Raw genomic sequence first — 17,313 nt, 5'->3', positions numbered from 1 at the left:
GGTACAGCTCCAATAAAACTCAAGACGTTCGGCACCATTCAGGACAAGGCAGGTTGCTTGACTGACAGCCCATCCACCAACTTAAACATCTACTCCCTCCACCACCAGCACATGATGGCTGCAGCGTGTACCATTTACAGGACTCACTGCAGCAACTCCCCAACGCTCCTTTTTTAAGCATTCCCAAACCTGTGACCTCCACTACCTTGCCGGACGAGGACAGCAAGTGCATGAGAACACCACCACCTCCAAGGCACATTCCATCGTGACTTGGACATATATCATCATTCCTTCATCGTTGCTGGGCAAAACCCTGGAACTTCTGACCTAACAGCACTATGGAAGCATCTTCACTACATGAATTGGAGCGGTTCAAGAAGGCAGCTCATCACCACCTTCTCAAGGGCAACTAGGGATGCCCCCATCCCAAGAAAGAATTCTGAAAAGTGATTCACTGGGTCTTACACTTTTTATATAACCCTCCAAATTGGTTACCATAGTTTCATCAAGTGGAAACCCAGACAGACATGTAAACAGAGCTTCTGCATGGAATCTTACAGCACAGAAGTAGGCTATTTGGTCTATCGTGCCTGTTTCAATTCTTTGAATGAGCTATCCAATTAGTCCCACACCCCTGTGCTTCCCCAAAGCCCTGCAAACTTTTCCTTTTCAACTATATATCCAATTCCCTTTTGAAAGTTACTATAAAATCCACCACGCTTTCAGGTAGTGCATTCACATCATCATAACTCATTCTCTGCATTAAAAAAGTGCTCATTTCCCACCTTGGATTTTTTTTCCCCCTCCAGTCATCGTAAACTTGTGCCCTCTGGTTACTCAGTCCACAGCCAGAGCAAACAGTTTCTCCCCATCTACTCTATCAAAAATTATTCAGCATTTTGAACACCTCCACTAAATCTCCCCATAACCTGCTCTGTTCTATGGGGAACAATCCCAGCTTCTCCAGTCTCTCCACATAAGCAAAGTCCCTCATCCCTGGCACCATTCTAGTAAATCTCCTCTGAACCCTCTGTTGACCACCTGCTGAAATTAAAGGCTAATCAGGAGAGTCCTCAACAAAGTCCCAGCGACAGTCTCCGTGCTCGTTGGTGTCGTTAAACCTCCCATCACAAAAATAACATAGCACATTTTAAAACAGCAGCATTCCTTAATATAAAATACATATTTTGCATAGGGAGGATTGACTTTACAGTACAACCTCACTTAAAACTTGCAATGAAGAAAAACACATAAAACACGTTGGGGGCGGGGAGGAAATCTACAGATTTAACTGCAATTGTTTTGCTTTAAAGGGAACAAACAAACTGAATTTCTTTTACACAACTGTGTGTTTGGATCCAAATTCTGGCTTCACCAAATACGCCAATCCAACCCAATATGGATCTGAACACTTGCAACAAACCATCATGTTTCAAATGTGCAACTGACCACCAAGGTTACATACAATAGAGTTAACATGAATCAATTTGTCCAAAAAAAAAGCCTTATTTTTAAAGGCAGTTTTAACTATTGGAAAAATCAACCTCAGATACTCGGTTTAATTACTGATGAATATTCTCATTGAGATTAAATGTATATACGGATTTAAAAAGTCAAACCCAGACACTAAATGTCATCATTTAGATACATTGTACATCGATTTCAAGCGTATGACAGGAAGTACATCTGTACATGTACTCATATCTAAGCCAAAAGGAAGCTGAGTGCCACTCTAAAGCATACTTGCATCAGCCACCTACATCACCCATCAGTCTTAAAGTCTCACTACTGGAAGGCCTGTCCCATCACCGAAGCCTCAATATTTAGAAGGCAGGCAAGGTGCCTGCCCTAACTGCAGTATTTAATTCTGTCAACAGGATCTACATTGTAAAAGCTGAACTGCACGACAAAAGCATTCCAGACGAACCTGCTCGCATTACTTCCTCCCGTCTGCTGTCAGGTGACCTCACTCAGGTTTAGAGATTAACACACTTCCTGTTGTGGTCCGTTTTGATGAAAATACTGCACCAGAAAATAACTGAACTCTCTGCTGCCGACCTTCACAAAGGCACATAGGAGATGACACTGCCAACCCGGCCAATACAAAACTTCTTGATATGATTTTATTATCCAATTGATTTACAGATTTGTATTTATGCCAGAGGTGGGGCTGCAAACTGTAGAGATTTTCGCATAGCAGGTGATGTCGATTCACTTTTATATCATACAATTGACATATTTCTGAATAGAGTTTGTCACAATGTTTGATAAATTGTAATGTAGAGAGAGATTTAATCCAAGTCTCATAATACTGCCCTCTAAGTATTCAATTCCGGCTCTAAATAAATTCTTGGAAGTGTCAGCCTTGGTTCAATGGTAGCACATGCCTCTCAATCAGAGGTCATGGGTTCAAGCCTGGCTCCAAAGACTCAACCAACATCGCTAAAAACAGATTATCTGGTTGTTTATCACATTGCTGTTTGAGGGAGCTTGTTGTGTGCAATTTGGTGACTGTGTTTCCTACATTCCAACAGTGACTATACTTCAAAAGTACTTAATTGGCTGTAAAGCACTTTAGAACATCCTGTGGTTATAAAAGGTGTGAGATAATTGCTGCTCCTTCTGATCGTGTACTGCAAGCTGTTAATAATCAGGGGAAGAGTTAAATTGAAAGAAACTCAGTCATTGTGACCCTCCTTCCCAATAAAATAGGAACAGGTTTTTTTGGCTCTAGGAGAGTACTCGTGTTGCATTCATATGTGATCATGTATTTTCAAGACTGCTCTTGTACCTTTTTAATACAGTTCCCATCTTAAAATGATAATTCTTTTAAATTTAATTCTCAAAAATCTACTCCTGAAGAAGTAGTTTATTGGCTGTAAAGCACTTTGACATGGTCTGAGGTTCTACAAGGTAGTCTATAAATGTAAGTTTTCTTGAAATCTGTTGCTGTTAAAATACTTACTATTCAAATCAGAAATTACAAATATTTAAAAGGCCTTGGCAAAAATGGATTATCTCAAAGCTAAAATGTGTTATATTCTCAAAAAAGTGTTTGGCATTTTGTTTGAAATTACCTCCCTTTTCCTAAAATCTTCAACTTTTACCCATCCCTAAAACCCTACCACCTGCATGAACAAAGAGTTAGCCGAGCTTTTGCTTTGTAGCTGGGCCGTTGGCTGGCATTGATAAGCCATGGGATGGACTGCAATCCGCTTCTTCCCCAGACTGGGGTTACTCTCAGCTATAGTCAGCCGAGCAGGAACAATGCTCATCACACATGTAACTCAGCATCCATGAAGACTTAAAGGCCTCTTAATGGAGTCACCACTGACTCAGCTAAGCAGTGTGTATGTATTCCATATCTGCACGCTAAAGAAGAGTGAGCCTTTGTATCGGTATCTGGATTAGGCTCAGCAGCACCTCATCCCCTCTTACAGTAGCCACAACTCACTCAAAATCTTACAAAACAGAAGGAGGCCATTCAGCCCATCATGTCTGTGTCGGCTCTTTGAAAGAGCTATCCCATTAGTCTCACTCCCTGATTCTTTCCCCATAGGCTCTCAAATGTTTCATTTTCAGGTACATATCCAATTCACTTCCAAAAAATACTACTATATCAGCTTCCACCACCCTTTTCAGGTAGTGCATCCTCACGGCTGAAGTTGACTTGTGTTCCAGTTATTGATTTAGGAGCAGGGGCTGTTCCAGCTCCGAAGCACAGAAACTAAACCAATACCATTCAACACAGGAGAGCGAATAAACGCAAAAATCAAGTGTGCTGTATTATTTTATGAAAGGATTGTGATAGTACTAATTAAAAAGAGCTTTAAGAGGGATTAAAACATCTTGGTAAAAAGAAAAAGAACTTACATTTATATAGCACCTTTCACAACCTATGGACATCCCAAAGTGGTTCACAGCCAATGAAGTACTTTTTGAAGTGTAGTCACCGTCATAGTGTTGGGAAACATGGCAGTAATTTGTGCACAGCAAGGTACCACAAACGGCACTTGGATAATAATCAGATAATCAGTTTTTAGGTGTCGGTTGAGGGATAAATACTGGCCAGGACACTGGGAAAATTCTCCTGTTCAACTTTGAAATGGTGCTGAGGGAAGACGAGGGCTTGGTTTCACAGCTCATCCAAAAGACGGCACCTTCGAAAGTGCACCACTCCCTCAGTACTGCGCTGGAGTGTCGGCCTAGATTATGTACTCAAATCTCTGGAGTGGCACTCGAACCCACAACCTCGTGACTCACAGATGAAAATGTTATGACTGAGCCAAACTAGCGTTTGTTTACATCAAATAAAGAACACTGCTGCAAGATGTCTCAACATCAGGTACTTGAGGGTACAATATTGTACTAGCGTTGCCCTGTTCAGGCACATTCAGAATGGAAAAGATACAAAAAAATCATTTAAAAGAATATTGGCCTTTTTCTCAAAGGGGGTGGAATACAAAGGGGTGGAAGTTATGTTACAGATATAAGGCTCTGGTTAGCCCCCATTTAGAGTCCTGCGTTCTGTTCTGGGCACTGCACCTCAGGGAGGATATATTGGCCTTGGAGGGGATGCACTGTAGATTCAGCCGAATGATACCAGGACTAATAGAGTTAACCTGCAAGGCCAGGCTGCAGAGACTAGGTTTGTATTTCCTTGAATATAGAAGATTAAATGACGATCTATTTGAGGTCTTTAAGATGTTTAAAGGATTTGATAGTGTAGATACAGAGAAATTATTTCCTTTGGAGGAAGAGTACAGAACAAGGGGGCATAACCTTAAAATTAGAGCTAGGCCATTCAGGGGCGATGCCAGGAAGCACAACTTCACACAAAGGCTAGTGGAAATCTGGAACTGAGATTAATAGATTTCTGTTAGGCCAAGGGTATTGAGGGGTATGGAACCCAGAAAGGTAGGTGGACTCGAGATACAGATCAACCATGATCGAGCTGAATGGTGGAACAAGCTCCAGGGGCTGACTGGCCATTATCTGTCACTATATTCCTAATTCAGAAGCAAATGAACCCAATCCACATCTGCACTCAACAGTTCCAGGAGGCCTGTGCTACCAATGGCAGTTCCTGATGCACCGGTCTGATGCAGCCAGCTGCTCCCCTGAAGCTGACTCTTCCAGGATTCTCTAAGGCTGAGAGTCTACAGAGTTTCTCCTGGTACCAGGCCTTGGGGAACCCTGGATGGTTTGGTTTGGGAGAGGTCAGTTTTGGGAGACATGCATCAGGAGCTGGCATGGGTCTTGCACTGTATAGATGCAGCTCAAGATGAATGTGTTTGGGAAAAAAAAAAAGACAGCTTCACATTTCCATAGTGCCTTTTAGAACTTTAGGACATTCCAAAGTGCTTTACAGCCAAAGTAACTTCGGAAGTGTTGAAACATAGAATGTTTGATACATGAACATATTCCCGATTGTGTGTATTGATGCATTTTAACCTTCCCTCTTGTTCTGTTCCTTTTTAAAAGTGGCTCCTCGTAATGTCCTCCAGTTCGGAGGAAAGATCCCAGATCCAAAACATCCGCTGACTTGCATTCTCATGATGGATGCCAATTAAAATGCTAACTATTGCTAATATTTTGACCAAAAGGCTGTTAAGAAGTTCTGAAAGCAGATAGATTTAAGTCTTGACACAGCCAATTTGTACACAGCAAGGGCTCAAAAATGACAAATGAGAAGAATGGCCAGTTAATCTGTTATTGATGATGCTGCTCAAGAAACCAGAACTCCCTGCGCTCTCTCAAATAACCAACCACATGTACCTATGGAGTCATGCAATTTGCAAAGTAAATACAAGTGGAGTGCAAAGCAACGTTCTTATTTGATTAGAAAACGAATGTGCTGTGCTCCCGAATACGGGAGCGTATTCTACACATAGCTGAGCCAAGGGTTTGGGTTTGTGAGAAACACCTATTTAAATTTTGTTTGTCACAGTATTTCTTGGAAACTATTTCAGCCTGCCTTGTTAGAATTGGATAGTCTACCCTGAAGCCATTTGAGATCATATGGCCAGAGAGAGACTCAGCGAATGGCCTTCCAAAGTTATGATCAGCTAAGGGTACATGTTATAACCAAAAGCCAAGATATCTTCACGGAGGTATTATGTTTAATCCAAGGCCTTGCTCCACATTAAGAAAGAACTTCCATTCATATAGAGGTTTTCATGACCTCAAGACACCCCAAACTGCATTACAGCCAAATAAGCACATTTGAAGTGTACTCACTGCTGTGATGTAGGAAACACAGCAGCCAGTTTGTACACAGCAAGATCCCACAAACAGCAAAGAAATAAACAACCAGATAATCTGATTTTGGTTGATGGATAAATGTTGGCCAGGACACTGGGGAGAATGCATGGAGAATCCACCTGAGAGGGCAGAAGGAATCTCAGTTTAACATCACATCCAAAAGACAGCATCTCCAACAGTGCAACAATCCGTCAGTACTGCACTCGAGCATCAGCCTAGATTATGTGCTCAAGTCTATAGAGTGGAACCTGAATTCACAACGCTACAGCGCTACAGGTTACAGCGCTACCAATTTAGCTACAGCTATTACGTCATCAATACCAGACAGGTAAAGACACACTGGAATGGTCTGAGATTCAGAACGCACGAAAACCATCTAAAATTTAAAAAAATGTAACAGCTGTCATTTATGTCCTAGGTTAGGAATTGCTGAGTGCTCAAGTTCCACTCTTTGTACATTAGCAGATAGAAATTTTACCTGATTTTAACAGGAGAAAAAGCAGCACTAAGACTGGTACTACACAAAAAAAAATGACTAACACAGTGAGCACAGCAGTGCTGTAAGAAAAACAAATGAACTGAATTTACAGAAGGTACAAAAAAGATTCAAAATGTAAACTCCAAGATAGGTCATTGGATTATCACTGAATTATATGACACTGTTGGAGAGAGCGGAATGGAGTTGTTAATGAACCCACACATACCAGCAGCTGGATAATAAACCAGCAGGGGATGAGGGTTGCAGTTGGGAGCAATGCCCTTACCTGATAGCACAGCTCGTCCCACTGCCTGTGTAGAAGCTCGATCCGTTCCTGCAGGATCGAAATATCATCGGCGCGAATGTAGCTGGACAATGTCTCCTTCAGAAAGGACAGGTGAGCAAGGTCATCAGTCCACCCTCCGAATGAGCTTTCCAGTTCCTGCAGTGAGAGTGTTAAACCATTTTTATTGAGATCTGGCCCGATATGTTACCAGTACAGAAAGCACACAAGTCAGTGGGTCTTTTCATACAGATTCTTGTCAAATTAGCTTTAGTTGACAGTAGGGCAGCTGGCTGGATAGGAACTGCATAGAATTAAATAAAAAAATAATACTGGTAATAAAATATTCAGACTAAATGAAACTGAAAATATAACTTAACCATGCATCTGATCTGCTCCGTGTGTAGTTCATCGTGATGGTCAGGCAATGGCTGCGACAGTTTTTTCTTGAAAGACCTCAGCTTGGCCAGAGAATCTGCAATTCCTTTCTCGCATCTCTCCCAGTCCTTTAAAAAAAAATGGACCAATCACATCAATTAGAAACTTTTAAAATGATTCAGCGTGTACAAAAGAATGATATATCACAGTCCTGCTCAGTAGGGTTGCAGGGGAAGAGCTCGATCAATAAGATATCCAGCTGTGTTGGCCAAAACATAATGCAGTGTTTAAGGGATGTGCTATCAGCATGCTCGGCACCTCACACAGAATGCGCTGGATATTTTAGTATGGTTGTGTCTTTTTTTTTATATTAATTGACCTAACAGTAAGCAGACCTGGTGTTTAATTAGCAAGGCAATGGGTTACCAATCAGAGCTGGTACACAACATATGCATTTCAAATAGCAATCTAATACCAACAGCCCTCATGTCATTGCTCACAATGAGTTGGAGGACACAGCAGCCAATGGGGAAGGGCAATAGCATAGGAAAAACCAAGGAGGTTTCAACTTTTTCTTCTGTTTTCCACCCGGCGGCCAGTCAAATTGACAGCTTGGTCAGCAGCAGGGCAGGAACACTAGTGACAGGGGGCCACAGCAGGAGACCCCCGAGGACAGTTCCCAGCAATCTGTAGGGCGAAAGGTTGGCATTTGGGACTTGGTGGGCGCGGAAACAGAGAGGCCATCAGGGCTTCTGTATGAGCTGCGTGGGGGAAGGTCAACAAATGCAGCAGCAGGGAGGAGAGAATGAGGCGCTACGATCAGGAGAGGGGAGGCCAGAGGCTTCATTGAGGGGCCGCTGTAAAAGGCACCTACCTTCTGAAGCCGGCAGCTCCAGTCTCCTGTCCACTGCCACGACTGAGTGTTTTGCAGACTGGCACATTCCAAGTTCCAGGACTACGTGCTGAGGGACGCACTAAAGCTTGGGGCAGCCGCAGCAAAGGCTCAATGGGGAAAGACCACAGTGTAAGGTCCCCCCCACCAAAGTGAACTGAAGGGCTGGATCCATGGGAAACCCCTCAGACTGTATACACCAAATATGGTTTTGCTGTAAAATGTACATGGAAGGTAAAATGGAATGGAAGGGTTGTGAGGCAACTCACTCCTGTATTAAAGGAAACTGATTTCATTTGCACTTTTTAGAATGTCAACTTTTTACAGATTTTTATGAATAAAGTATATTTTGGAAAATCCCTGGGAAATATTCAAATCAAGCTCCCAATTGCACTGTGGGGACCTAATTTAAATATGCAAATGAAGTGTCCCACCTCTCCATGCTGGGACACTTGGACATCTCAAAAGTGCCTCCGGAACAAGGGCAACAGGCAAGTATTGCCTGGGTTGGTGACCCATTCCCCATTTTATCATTTTTAACCCCCACAACACCCCTTCCACCTGCTGTGGGTGGGGGTTAATATTGAGGCCACCATTTTATAACAATAATGCTGCTATGGGGAAAATGTAACGGGGCAGTGTGTGTGTGACAGGAATTTCATGTAATGGGCCTGTGATACTTAAAGGAAGTACATATATATACACAAGACTTTTGTTATATTATTAGCAGATCACCTGCTCACGGTGAAACACAGGATGTAACATAACCAATGCTATTAAAGTTCGACAGAAAGTAACTGACATTTCTGAAGTGTGAGGTTCACACAAGACTTTTCATGTTGATAAATAGTTAAGAAATGAAGCAGCACTAAAAATTAATGCATAAATACGTTAATTCTCAGGATGCCTGATTTTAAAACCCACAGTTGAGGGGCGTAAGTTGTTATCCCTGATTATCTTTACGTACCCATCAGTTAATGGGCTGATGACCCAGATTACTTAGTGCATCAGATCACATTCCAGCTCACAGGCAAAGTGACTGCCTTTGGAAGTGGAATTTTGTTTTTCAAAAAGGTCTGGAGCAAGTCAGAGTCATAACAAAGGCTACTGTTGCTTTATGAGAGTATTGCCATTATAAATGATCAATAACCAGCCCATGCAAACAGACTTCATTCTACTATTCACTATGAAGGTCTTTGCCCAATGGCTCGGTGCCAGCAAAAGGGACAAGCTCCTTTTTTAAAAAAAAACACAGTCCAGTGCTGCATTAAGTGCAATACTGAGAGAGTGTTGCACTGTTGTATGTGCTGTCTCTTGGATGAGATGTTTTCCTTTACAGGTAAATGTAAAAGATCCCATGGCAATATTTGAAGAGAAGCTGCGGAGTTCTTCCCAGTGTCCTGACCAATATTTATCCTTCAACCAACATGACTAAAACCGATTAATTGGTCATTAACAAATTGCTATTTGCGGGATCTTGCTGTGCACAAATTGGCTTCCGCGTTTCCTTTATTACAACAGTGACTACACTTCAAAAGAACATAATTAGCTGCAAATTGCTTTGGGACATCCTGACGTTGTCAAAGTTGCTATATAAATGCAAATATTTATTTTCAAAACACAAATGACCAATATTTAAAGTAATTGTGAAAGCAAAATCAATATACACGTGACGTTAGTCAGTGCAAGCATTACAAATATATTTCTTATAAATCTTCCCAATGTTTGGGATGGTTCTCCTTTGCTACGTGGACAAAGCAACTTTTTACATTATTGTCAACATATTGACAAACAAATAAACTGGGTCCTCTAGTGTTCGAAGGATGTGCCAAAACCCTTCCATCTCTCTCCCTCTTTACCTCTTTTAGCCTCTGCTACTTCTCCCTCTCCGCCCATTCCGCTCCTCTTTGTCGTAGCTTTTTTTTTGACGAAACTTGCAACTGCCTCTCCAAACTCTTCCACTAAGACTCAGTGCCCATTTGTTTCTCCCTCTGAAGCCTCTAGCAATGTTTTGGGTGCTGCACAATAATGCATTACAACACGGGCAATCGCATAGCAGAACATCACAGGAGGACCCAAGGGGAGCCCAGCAATCGAAACCTACCTTTAATAGAATGTTCAGCTGCTTTCTTTGTTCCTCCAGATGGATGTTGACTGCCCTCCATTGCTCTTGGATATCGGTCAGCTCGGCCTGCAGAGCTGCCTCAGCCCCACTATCAGCAGAGAGCAGGAGCTGTTTCCCAGCTTCCACTGTCAGGATGTAGCTCCCCTGCTGACGCTGCAACACTTTCTCCTTCAACTGCAAGAAAGAGAGACAGAATATTTATCAATAACTGGTGGAGATAGTCTGTTGGGATCTGACGCAGGGTGTTGGACTGATATCTGAATTAGGATGATGGTAGAGATGGCCAAAGGCCAAGAACTGTTGGCAGCAATGATCGTACTTACTAAATACCAAGACTGCTGAACCTGCAAGAATTTCTTCTGGACTCTGACTTTCAGTACGGCTTTAGGCAGCACAACAATTAATGAGATGGCTATATTAAGATATTAATACGCTAGGGTAGGCTGCCACGGCACGACGGGATTGGACGCTGCCACGACACGCCGGGATTGGACGAGGATACAGTAACATGGAATAAAAACAGAAAATGCTGGAAATATTCAATAGGTCAGGTAGCATCAGTGGAGAAAGAAACAGAGTTAACATTTCAGGTCAATGACCTTTTGACCTTGAACTGGAAAAAGTTCGGAGAAGTAACAGGTTTTAAGCCAGGGAAAAGGGGAGGGAGGAAAGATCAAAAAAAAAGGGACGATTGTGATAGAATGGAAGATTAAATGACAAAAGGGATGATGGTGCAAGGCAAAAGGAGATGGAGATGGAATAAGTTAAGAAATATAACATCAGGATAGAGGATGTGTAAATGGGAAAAAGCAGAATCATCACCAACAGATGCTGCCTAAAACAAAAATAAATAAAGCGTGCAATGGTTATGATCTAAAACTGTTGAACTCAATGTTGAGCCCAGAAGGCTCTAAAGTGCCTAACTGAAAGATGAGATACTCTTCCTCCAGTTTACATTGAGCTTCATTGGAAAAATGTAGGATGCCAAAGACAGGGAGGTAACAGTGGGAGTGGGGCGGAGAGTTAAAATGTTAGGCGACTGGAGGCTTGGGATCGTGCTTGCAGACTGAATGGAGATGTTCTGCAAAGTGGTCACCAAATCTGCGTTTGGTCTCCCCAATATAGAGGAGACCAGTTCATGAGTTGCAAATGCAATGTACTAAATTGAAAGTAGTACAAGTAAATCGCTGTTTCACTTGGAAGGAATGTTTGGGGTGGTGGATGGTGAAAGGGAGGAGGTAAAAGGGCAGGTGTTGCATCTCCTATGCTTGCAGGGGAAAGTACCGTGGGGAGGAGCAGGGAGTGTTGAGGATGATTGAGAAGTGGACCAGGGTTTCGGGGAGTGAACATTCTCTATCGCATGCACAGAAAGAAAAGGGAAAGGGAATGTGTGTTTGGTGGTGGCATTGTGTAGGAGATGGCAGAAGTTAACCATATATTAATTGAGTACATAATTATATTCAGGTGCTGGGCATTAACTGGGCATTCACTTGTGCTCCTATACATCAAACAGACACACTGTGGTTGTTGGGTTTGGAGGTGCATGTTCGTAATGTGTGTCTCTAAATAAAAGCTTATATGTGTAAAGATTAGGCTCCAGGTTTATCCGAAATAAACAGCAGAAATGGTGGAGGATGATCCGTTGAATGCGCAGGCTGGTGGGTGGAAGAGGAGGATAAAAAGAGAACCCTATTGTGGTTCTGGCAGGGAAGGGAACTGTAAAACAGCACATATCTGAAAATCCGGATTCCCCTTCCCATTGCACATTCCCGTAACTTTCTGCGTCCTATGCGTACAATGAAACAGGCATACGACGGTGATATTGGATTCTGTTTTGCAACTGTTGCCCTCACCTGCACTTCATCCAACAGATTCCTAGCCTGCTGCAGGGCAATGGGAGCTGCACTGCTCCACCTCCGCTCAAGCTGCTGGGCCACGTCCAACAGCCACTTGCTCAACTTTTCCGCCATCTCCCGGTAACGCTGCCACTGCCGGATCTGACTGTCGATAATCCCCCTTCGTTGCTGTGCACGGCGGATCACTCCTTGCCACTGGTTACTCAGCATGGCCAACTTAGAGTTAAACTCATCCCTGAGAGAGGAAACGAACACAACTAAATTATGTACTGTATTATCGCCCAGCTATTACTCTTCTCCCCCAATCTCCATCAGGTGCCCTGGGATTTGTTATTTGTTTGTCAAGCCAAAAAATACTTGTAAACTAGAAACAGGAGGAGGCCATTCAGCCCCTCGAACCTGTTCATTTAGATCACGACTGATCTGTATTATCAGTCTTTCCTCCTTATTTATTAATTTCCTTAATAAGCAAAAACCTATCAATCTCAGCCTTGAAATGTTCAATTGGCCTCGCCTCAACAGCTTTTCGGGGGAAGAACATTCCAGATTTCCCCTACACTGTGAGTGTGAAGAAATGCTTTCCTGACGTCACATCTGAACAGCCTAGCTCGAATTTTAAGATTATACCCCCAAGTTCTGGACTCACCCATCAGATGAAACAGTTTCTCTCCATCTATCCTATCAACTTCCTTAATCATCTTAAACACCCTAACGACGAAGTAATGAAGTAGAACATTTTTTATCACCTTTGAAAGTAAAACTTTGCTATATTGTCAAAATAAACAATACAAATCAATGTTCAAGAAACTGGGTGGTTGCGGACACTTGCCTGCCCTGTGGATTTTCATTGTGACATGTAACTAAAGAACTTTAAGTTCCTAGGCAACCAAGAATAAAAAAACCCAGAGAGAAGGCGGCCATCTTGTCACCGAAGTGAGATTTACCACAACTTGTGTTACATTATTTAATGCTCCAGCTATCTCAGGGCAGGGGAGTGAAGAGGGGGTGCTCATCAGGTCAGAGAGTAGAGAGTTAGGGGTTGGGAATGGGGGTGACGAAAGCACAGCCAGCAAAGACCGGCCTGGATATTAACTGGGTGAGTTATGGAGTTGGGGGTGGAGTTTCAGATAGGAAACCCAGAAGTCCGGGTTTCCCCGAATGTTGTGGAGTGCAAGTGGGAGGTCCAATTCCAGGGGCACCCAATCCCCTGGGGATCTTTGTATGGGGGCAGGTCTGATGGGGGACCAGAAGGGAAGCACTCCTGTACCGCCAGGCCCACAAGCAGTGCTGTGAAGACATTAACTTTCTCACCGAGGCTGGCCCCGCCTCTCTTCAGCTGCTGGGTTTCCCATGGCCAGGGAAACCCAGTCGGCCACTGTTAAAACTATGAAGCAAACTAAATCTGAGGATGCCAGTCTCACTGGAATATTTAACTGACAATCCTGGGAACGCGTTGGTTGTCTGCCCACCTCCATAAAACCCAGATGTGGGTGGTTTGGGATCAGGGTTCAGATTTTTAAAATATTAACAACTGATTTGAACCCAATCCAACGTTTGTGCACGCTAAAATTCAGCCTATGGTCTCTCGGAGGCATTTGTAGCTCAAGGGCTGGGTGGGGAAGGAGATGGCAAGATAGTGTTCTGAGGGAGGGAGCTCCAGGGCAAAATGGCTGAAGGAAAAGCCCTCTGATGGTGCAGTGGAAAACTAGAAGTAAGGCAGTGTCAGAGGGTGTTCGCAGGAATGTTAAGGCTGGAGTAGATTAGGACGGTAGGAACAGGCAATGCTTGGAGGGATCTGAAGATAAACTCAAGGATCTTGGGTCAATTCTCTAGGCCACATTATGCTTGCATGCACTGGGTGATGAATAAATGGACCTTGCAAGTCAGACGCATTAACTTACTTAAATAACAATCTGATCTGATGTGTCCATCTGAATGAATTTTGAACCAGTTTCAGTTTTAGAACATCAGAATTAGTATCAAATATTAATTCCTATAGAAGACTTATTCTAAAAAAAAAAATCCCTTGGGTACAAGTGACAGGACTGTCAACAATGTTCCCTCTAATTTCCCTTCGTTGTGCACGGCCTGTTTCTTGCACTGCGTGGTCCCTTTAAGATTGCCACACATCTTAAAGGGATCACTGCTTGCGCACGGCCCTTTTGTCCCCTGTGCGGCACATTTCCGACTGCAGCACAGCAGTCCACCCAAACAGTTTAGGAAGAATGTTGACTGCGAGGCTTATTACCTGTCATCAACCTGGCCCTGCTCCAGTAGGTGCTGCCCATCGCTGATGATGGAGTGCAGGATCTGTTGGCGGCTGAACATCTCTGCCTGGAATAGCTACACCAGAACAAAGAGGAGAAGCAGTAAACAGGAATGTTATATGGTGTCTGATTACGAATGCTCGTAACGCCCCAAAGAGCATTGCAGTCAATGAGTTTCATTTGAAGTGTGGCCACTGGTGTTAAATAGGTAAACTGATCAGTTTAACATGGACACAGTGACGTCCCACATATTGCAAGTCGGATGAATGACTGACCAATCTGTTTGTGGGGGTGTTTGTTAAAGTAGGAATGTTGGCCAGGATACTGGGAGAACTCCTCTGCTCTTCTTCAAACCCACTTGAAGAGGGAAACAGGATTTCGGTTTAAGGTCTCATCTAAAGATGGCACCTCCAACAGTGCAGAACTCCCTCAGTACTGTATTGGGAGTGACAGCCGAGGTTGTGCTCAAGTCTCCGTAGTAGGACTTGAACTCACAACCTTCCAATTCCGAGCAGAGAGTGTTACCAACTGAGCCAAGCACAGGTATCCAGAGCAGTGGACACAGACACCCAAAAGGAAGTTGTGTATTACTGTCCAGGCAAAAGTTGATTTTTTTTTTACATCGAGTAGATTGATAACAAGAACAAAATTGATCCTGGTGTATAATGGAGCACACACAGGGTGGCACAAATTTAGCGAGATACCCAAGGGCAACAGACAGTAAATATTATGAATGTGCACTCCTGTAGCACAACCTCATCCTCAGGACCCTCATCAGCAGAGAATGGGCACAGTCAATAAGAGTCCCACTTAGTGCTAGAAAATGATGGGGACTGCACTCCTGGTTTCCTGATTATGGCATATCCACATTTAGCTATAGCTGACCGCTAGCTCAATTCACTCAACTAGGGGATTTTCTTTTGTTCCAGAGTTGAGGGACAACACTGTCAAGCTGGTAATTGTCTATCCCTAACTGCCCTGAGGGCATTAAATGTTAATCACATTGTGTGGGACTGGAGTCATGTGTAGGCCAGACCAGGCAAGGTTTTCATTCCTGAAGGATACAGACACACCAGTTGGGTTTTTGAGCTTTTCCGAGTGCCAGTTTTTGATTTATTGAATACAATTTCATAACTTGTCGTGGCAGCATTTGAACCTACAACCTTTTGGTCTAGAGTCAAGATCACTAGGTCACCACAGGCAACAGCAGTGTGATCAAAGTTAATGGAAATGACCTCAGCTACAGTGTTTAGACTCTCCTCAGTTCAAATGCTCAACAATCTGAAGTAAAAATTCCCACAAAAGAGAACAAATTATTGGTTACATGATCACTGATAAGTCTGTTGTACTGGATTCAATAATTAACCGCTGGTTAGTCCTTTGACACAAGAATGTAGCAGTACCTAAAAAAAAAACCCCGACAAGACATTCATCGCCAGCACATAATACCCCGAGCTGAGGATCCCAACTAGCAGCCATATTGTAACTCTGGTGTTCCATGTTCTCTAGTGATGCCTTATTTATTTAGTTTAGGGATTTGGACATTTATTGCCCATCCCTAGATGGCCTTAGGAAGTTGGCAGCAGGCCTCCTTAACATTGCAGGCTGTGTGGTGGAAGTATGCCTACAGTGCTAATTAATTATGGAGTTTAACCCAGTGACAAAGGAATGGTAATATAGTTCCAAGTCAGGGTGGTGTCTAATTTGAAGGTGGTGGTGTTCTCACTACTGCTTGTGTTCCCAAATCTACACTTGCCTCATGCGCTCTCTGCTGCTCCAGAAGGTTCTGGTAGTTTCCAGATATCTCCACTGCCAGCTTCTGTTCAGTTTGGACTAGGAACTCCATCCAGGTTTCGCATTTCTCGAGGAAGGTTTGGTGCTGGAGCAGGAATGCTTGAAGTTTACTGCAAGAGCAGAGAGGGATCAAAAATTCAAATGTTTAGCATAAATGTCCGGAAAAATCAGACAGACAACCTATCACGCTGACAGAAATTAGTTATCTGAATGAACTGAATCTCCAAACATATTGCACAGACCCAAGGATGGACACTTCATTAAGGCTGTTAATAAAGTATACAGGATCCTTGGCTTTAGAAATAGAGCAGAGGACAAAAGCAAGAATGTTTTGCTAAACCTTTTATTATAAATCACTGGTTAGGCTTCAGCTGGAACACTGTGGCCAATTTTGGGCACTGCACTTTAGGAAGGATGTCAAGGCCTTGGAGGGTTCAGAGGAATTTACTGCAATGGTATCAAGGACACAGGATGTGAGTGATGCAGAGAGACTGGAGAAGCTGGAATTGTTCCCCTTACAGGGGAGGACGTTAAGGGGAGATTTAATAAAAGTGTTCAAAATTATGAGGGGATTTTGAGAAAGTAGGTTGGGAGAAATGGTTTTCACCGGCAGGAGGGTCAGTAACCAGAGGACATTGATTTAAAATAATTGCCGAGAGGACCTAAAGAGAATGTTTTACTGCAGCGAGTTATGATGATCTGAAATGAACTGCCTGAAAGGATGGTGGAAGAAGATTCAATAGTAACTTTCAAAAGGGAATTGGATAAATACTTGAAAGGGAAAAATTTACAGGGCTATGAGGCAACAGCAGGGGAGTGGGATTAATTTGATAGCTCTACCAAAGAGCCAGTATGATGGACCACTTTCAGTCCTGTATGATTCTATGAATGGAGAATATTAATTAATTGGTACAACCACATAGTTTACCTTCCAGATTGCTTCCCTGCTCCAGTGCAGGTCATGGCACAGGTGTTA

The 17,313-nt window shown here is 43.1% G+C and overlaps 1 protein-coding gene across 15 annotated transcripts in view; it reads right to left on the bottom strand.

Moving 5' to 3' along the window:
- LOC137376257 (nesprin-1-like) overlaps positions 1-17,313 on the bottom strand; it is a 500,292-nt gene that overhangs the window by 75,597 nt on the left and 407,382 nt on the right. For 11 of the 15 annotated variants that reach the window (XM_068044441.1, XM_068044433.1, XM_068044435.1 and 8 more), the window contains 6 exons: positions 16,300-16,447; positions 14,525-14,619; positions 12,274-12,511; positions 10,400-10,594; positions 7,406-7,531; positions 7,029-7,184 (listed from right to left, as the gene is read on the bottom strand). In XM_068044441.1, coding sequence (XP_067900542.1) covers positions 7,029-7,184; positions 7,406-7,531; positions 10,400-10,594; positions 12,274-12,511; positions 14,525-14,619; positions 16,300-16,447 — 958 coding nt within the window. The other 4 variants (XM_068044446.1, XM_068044445.1, XM_068044447.1 and 1 more) reach the window with 4 other exon arrangements.

The sequence above is a fragment of the Heterodontus francisci genome, chromosome 13, assembly GCF_036365525.1.
Source record: "Heterodontus francisci isolate sHetFra1 chromosome 13, sHetFra1.hap1, whole genome shotgun sequence".
In the NCBI taxonomy this organism is placed as follows: Eukaryota; Metazoa; Chordata; class Chondrichthyes; order Heterodontiformes; family Heterodontidae; genus Heterodontus; species Heterodontus francisci.
The sequence above is the reverse complement of the archived record's forward strand: the minus strand, read 5'-3'. Positions and strand labels throughout refer to the sequence as shown.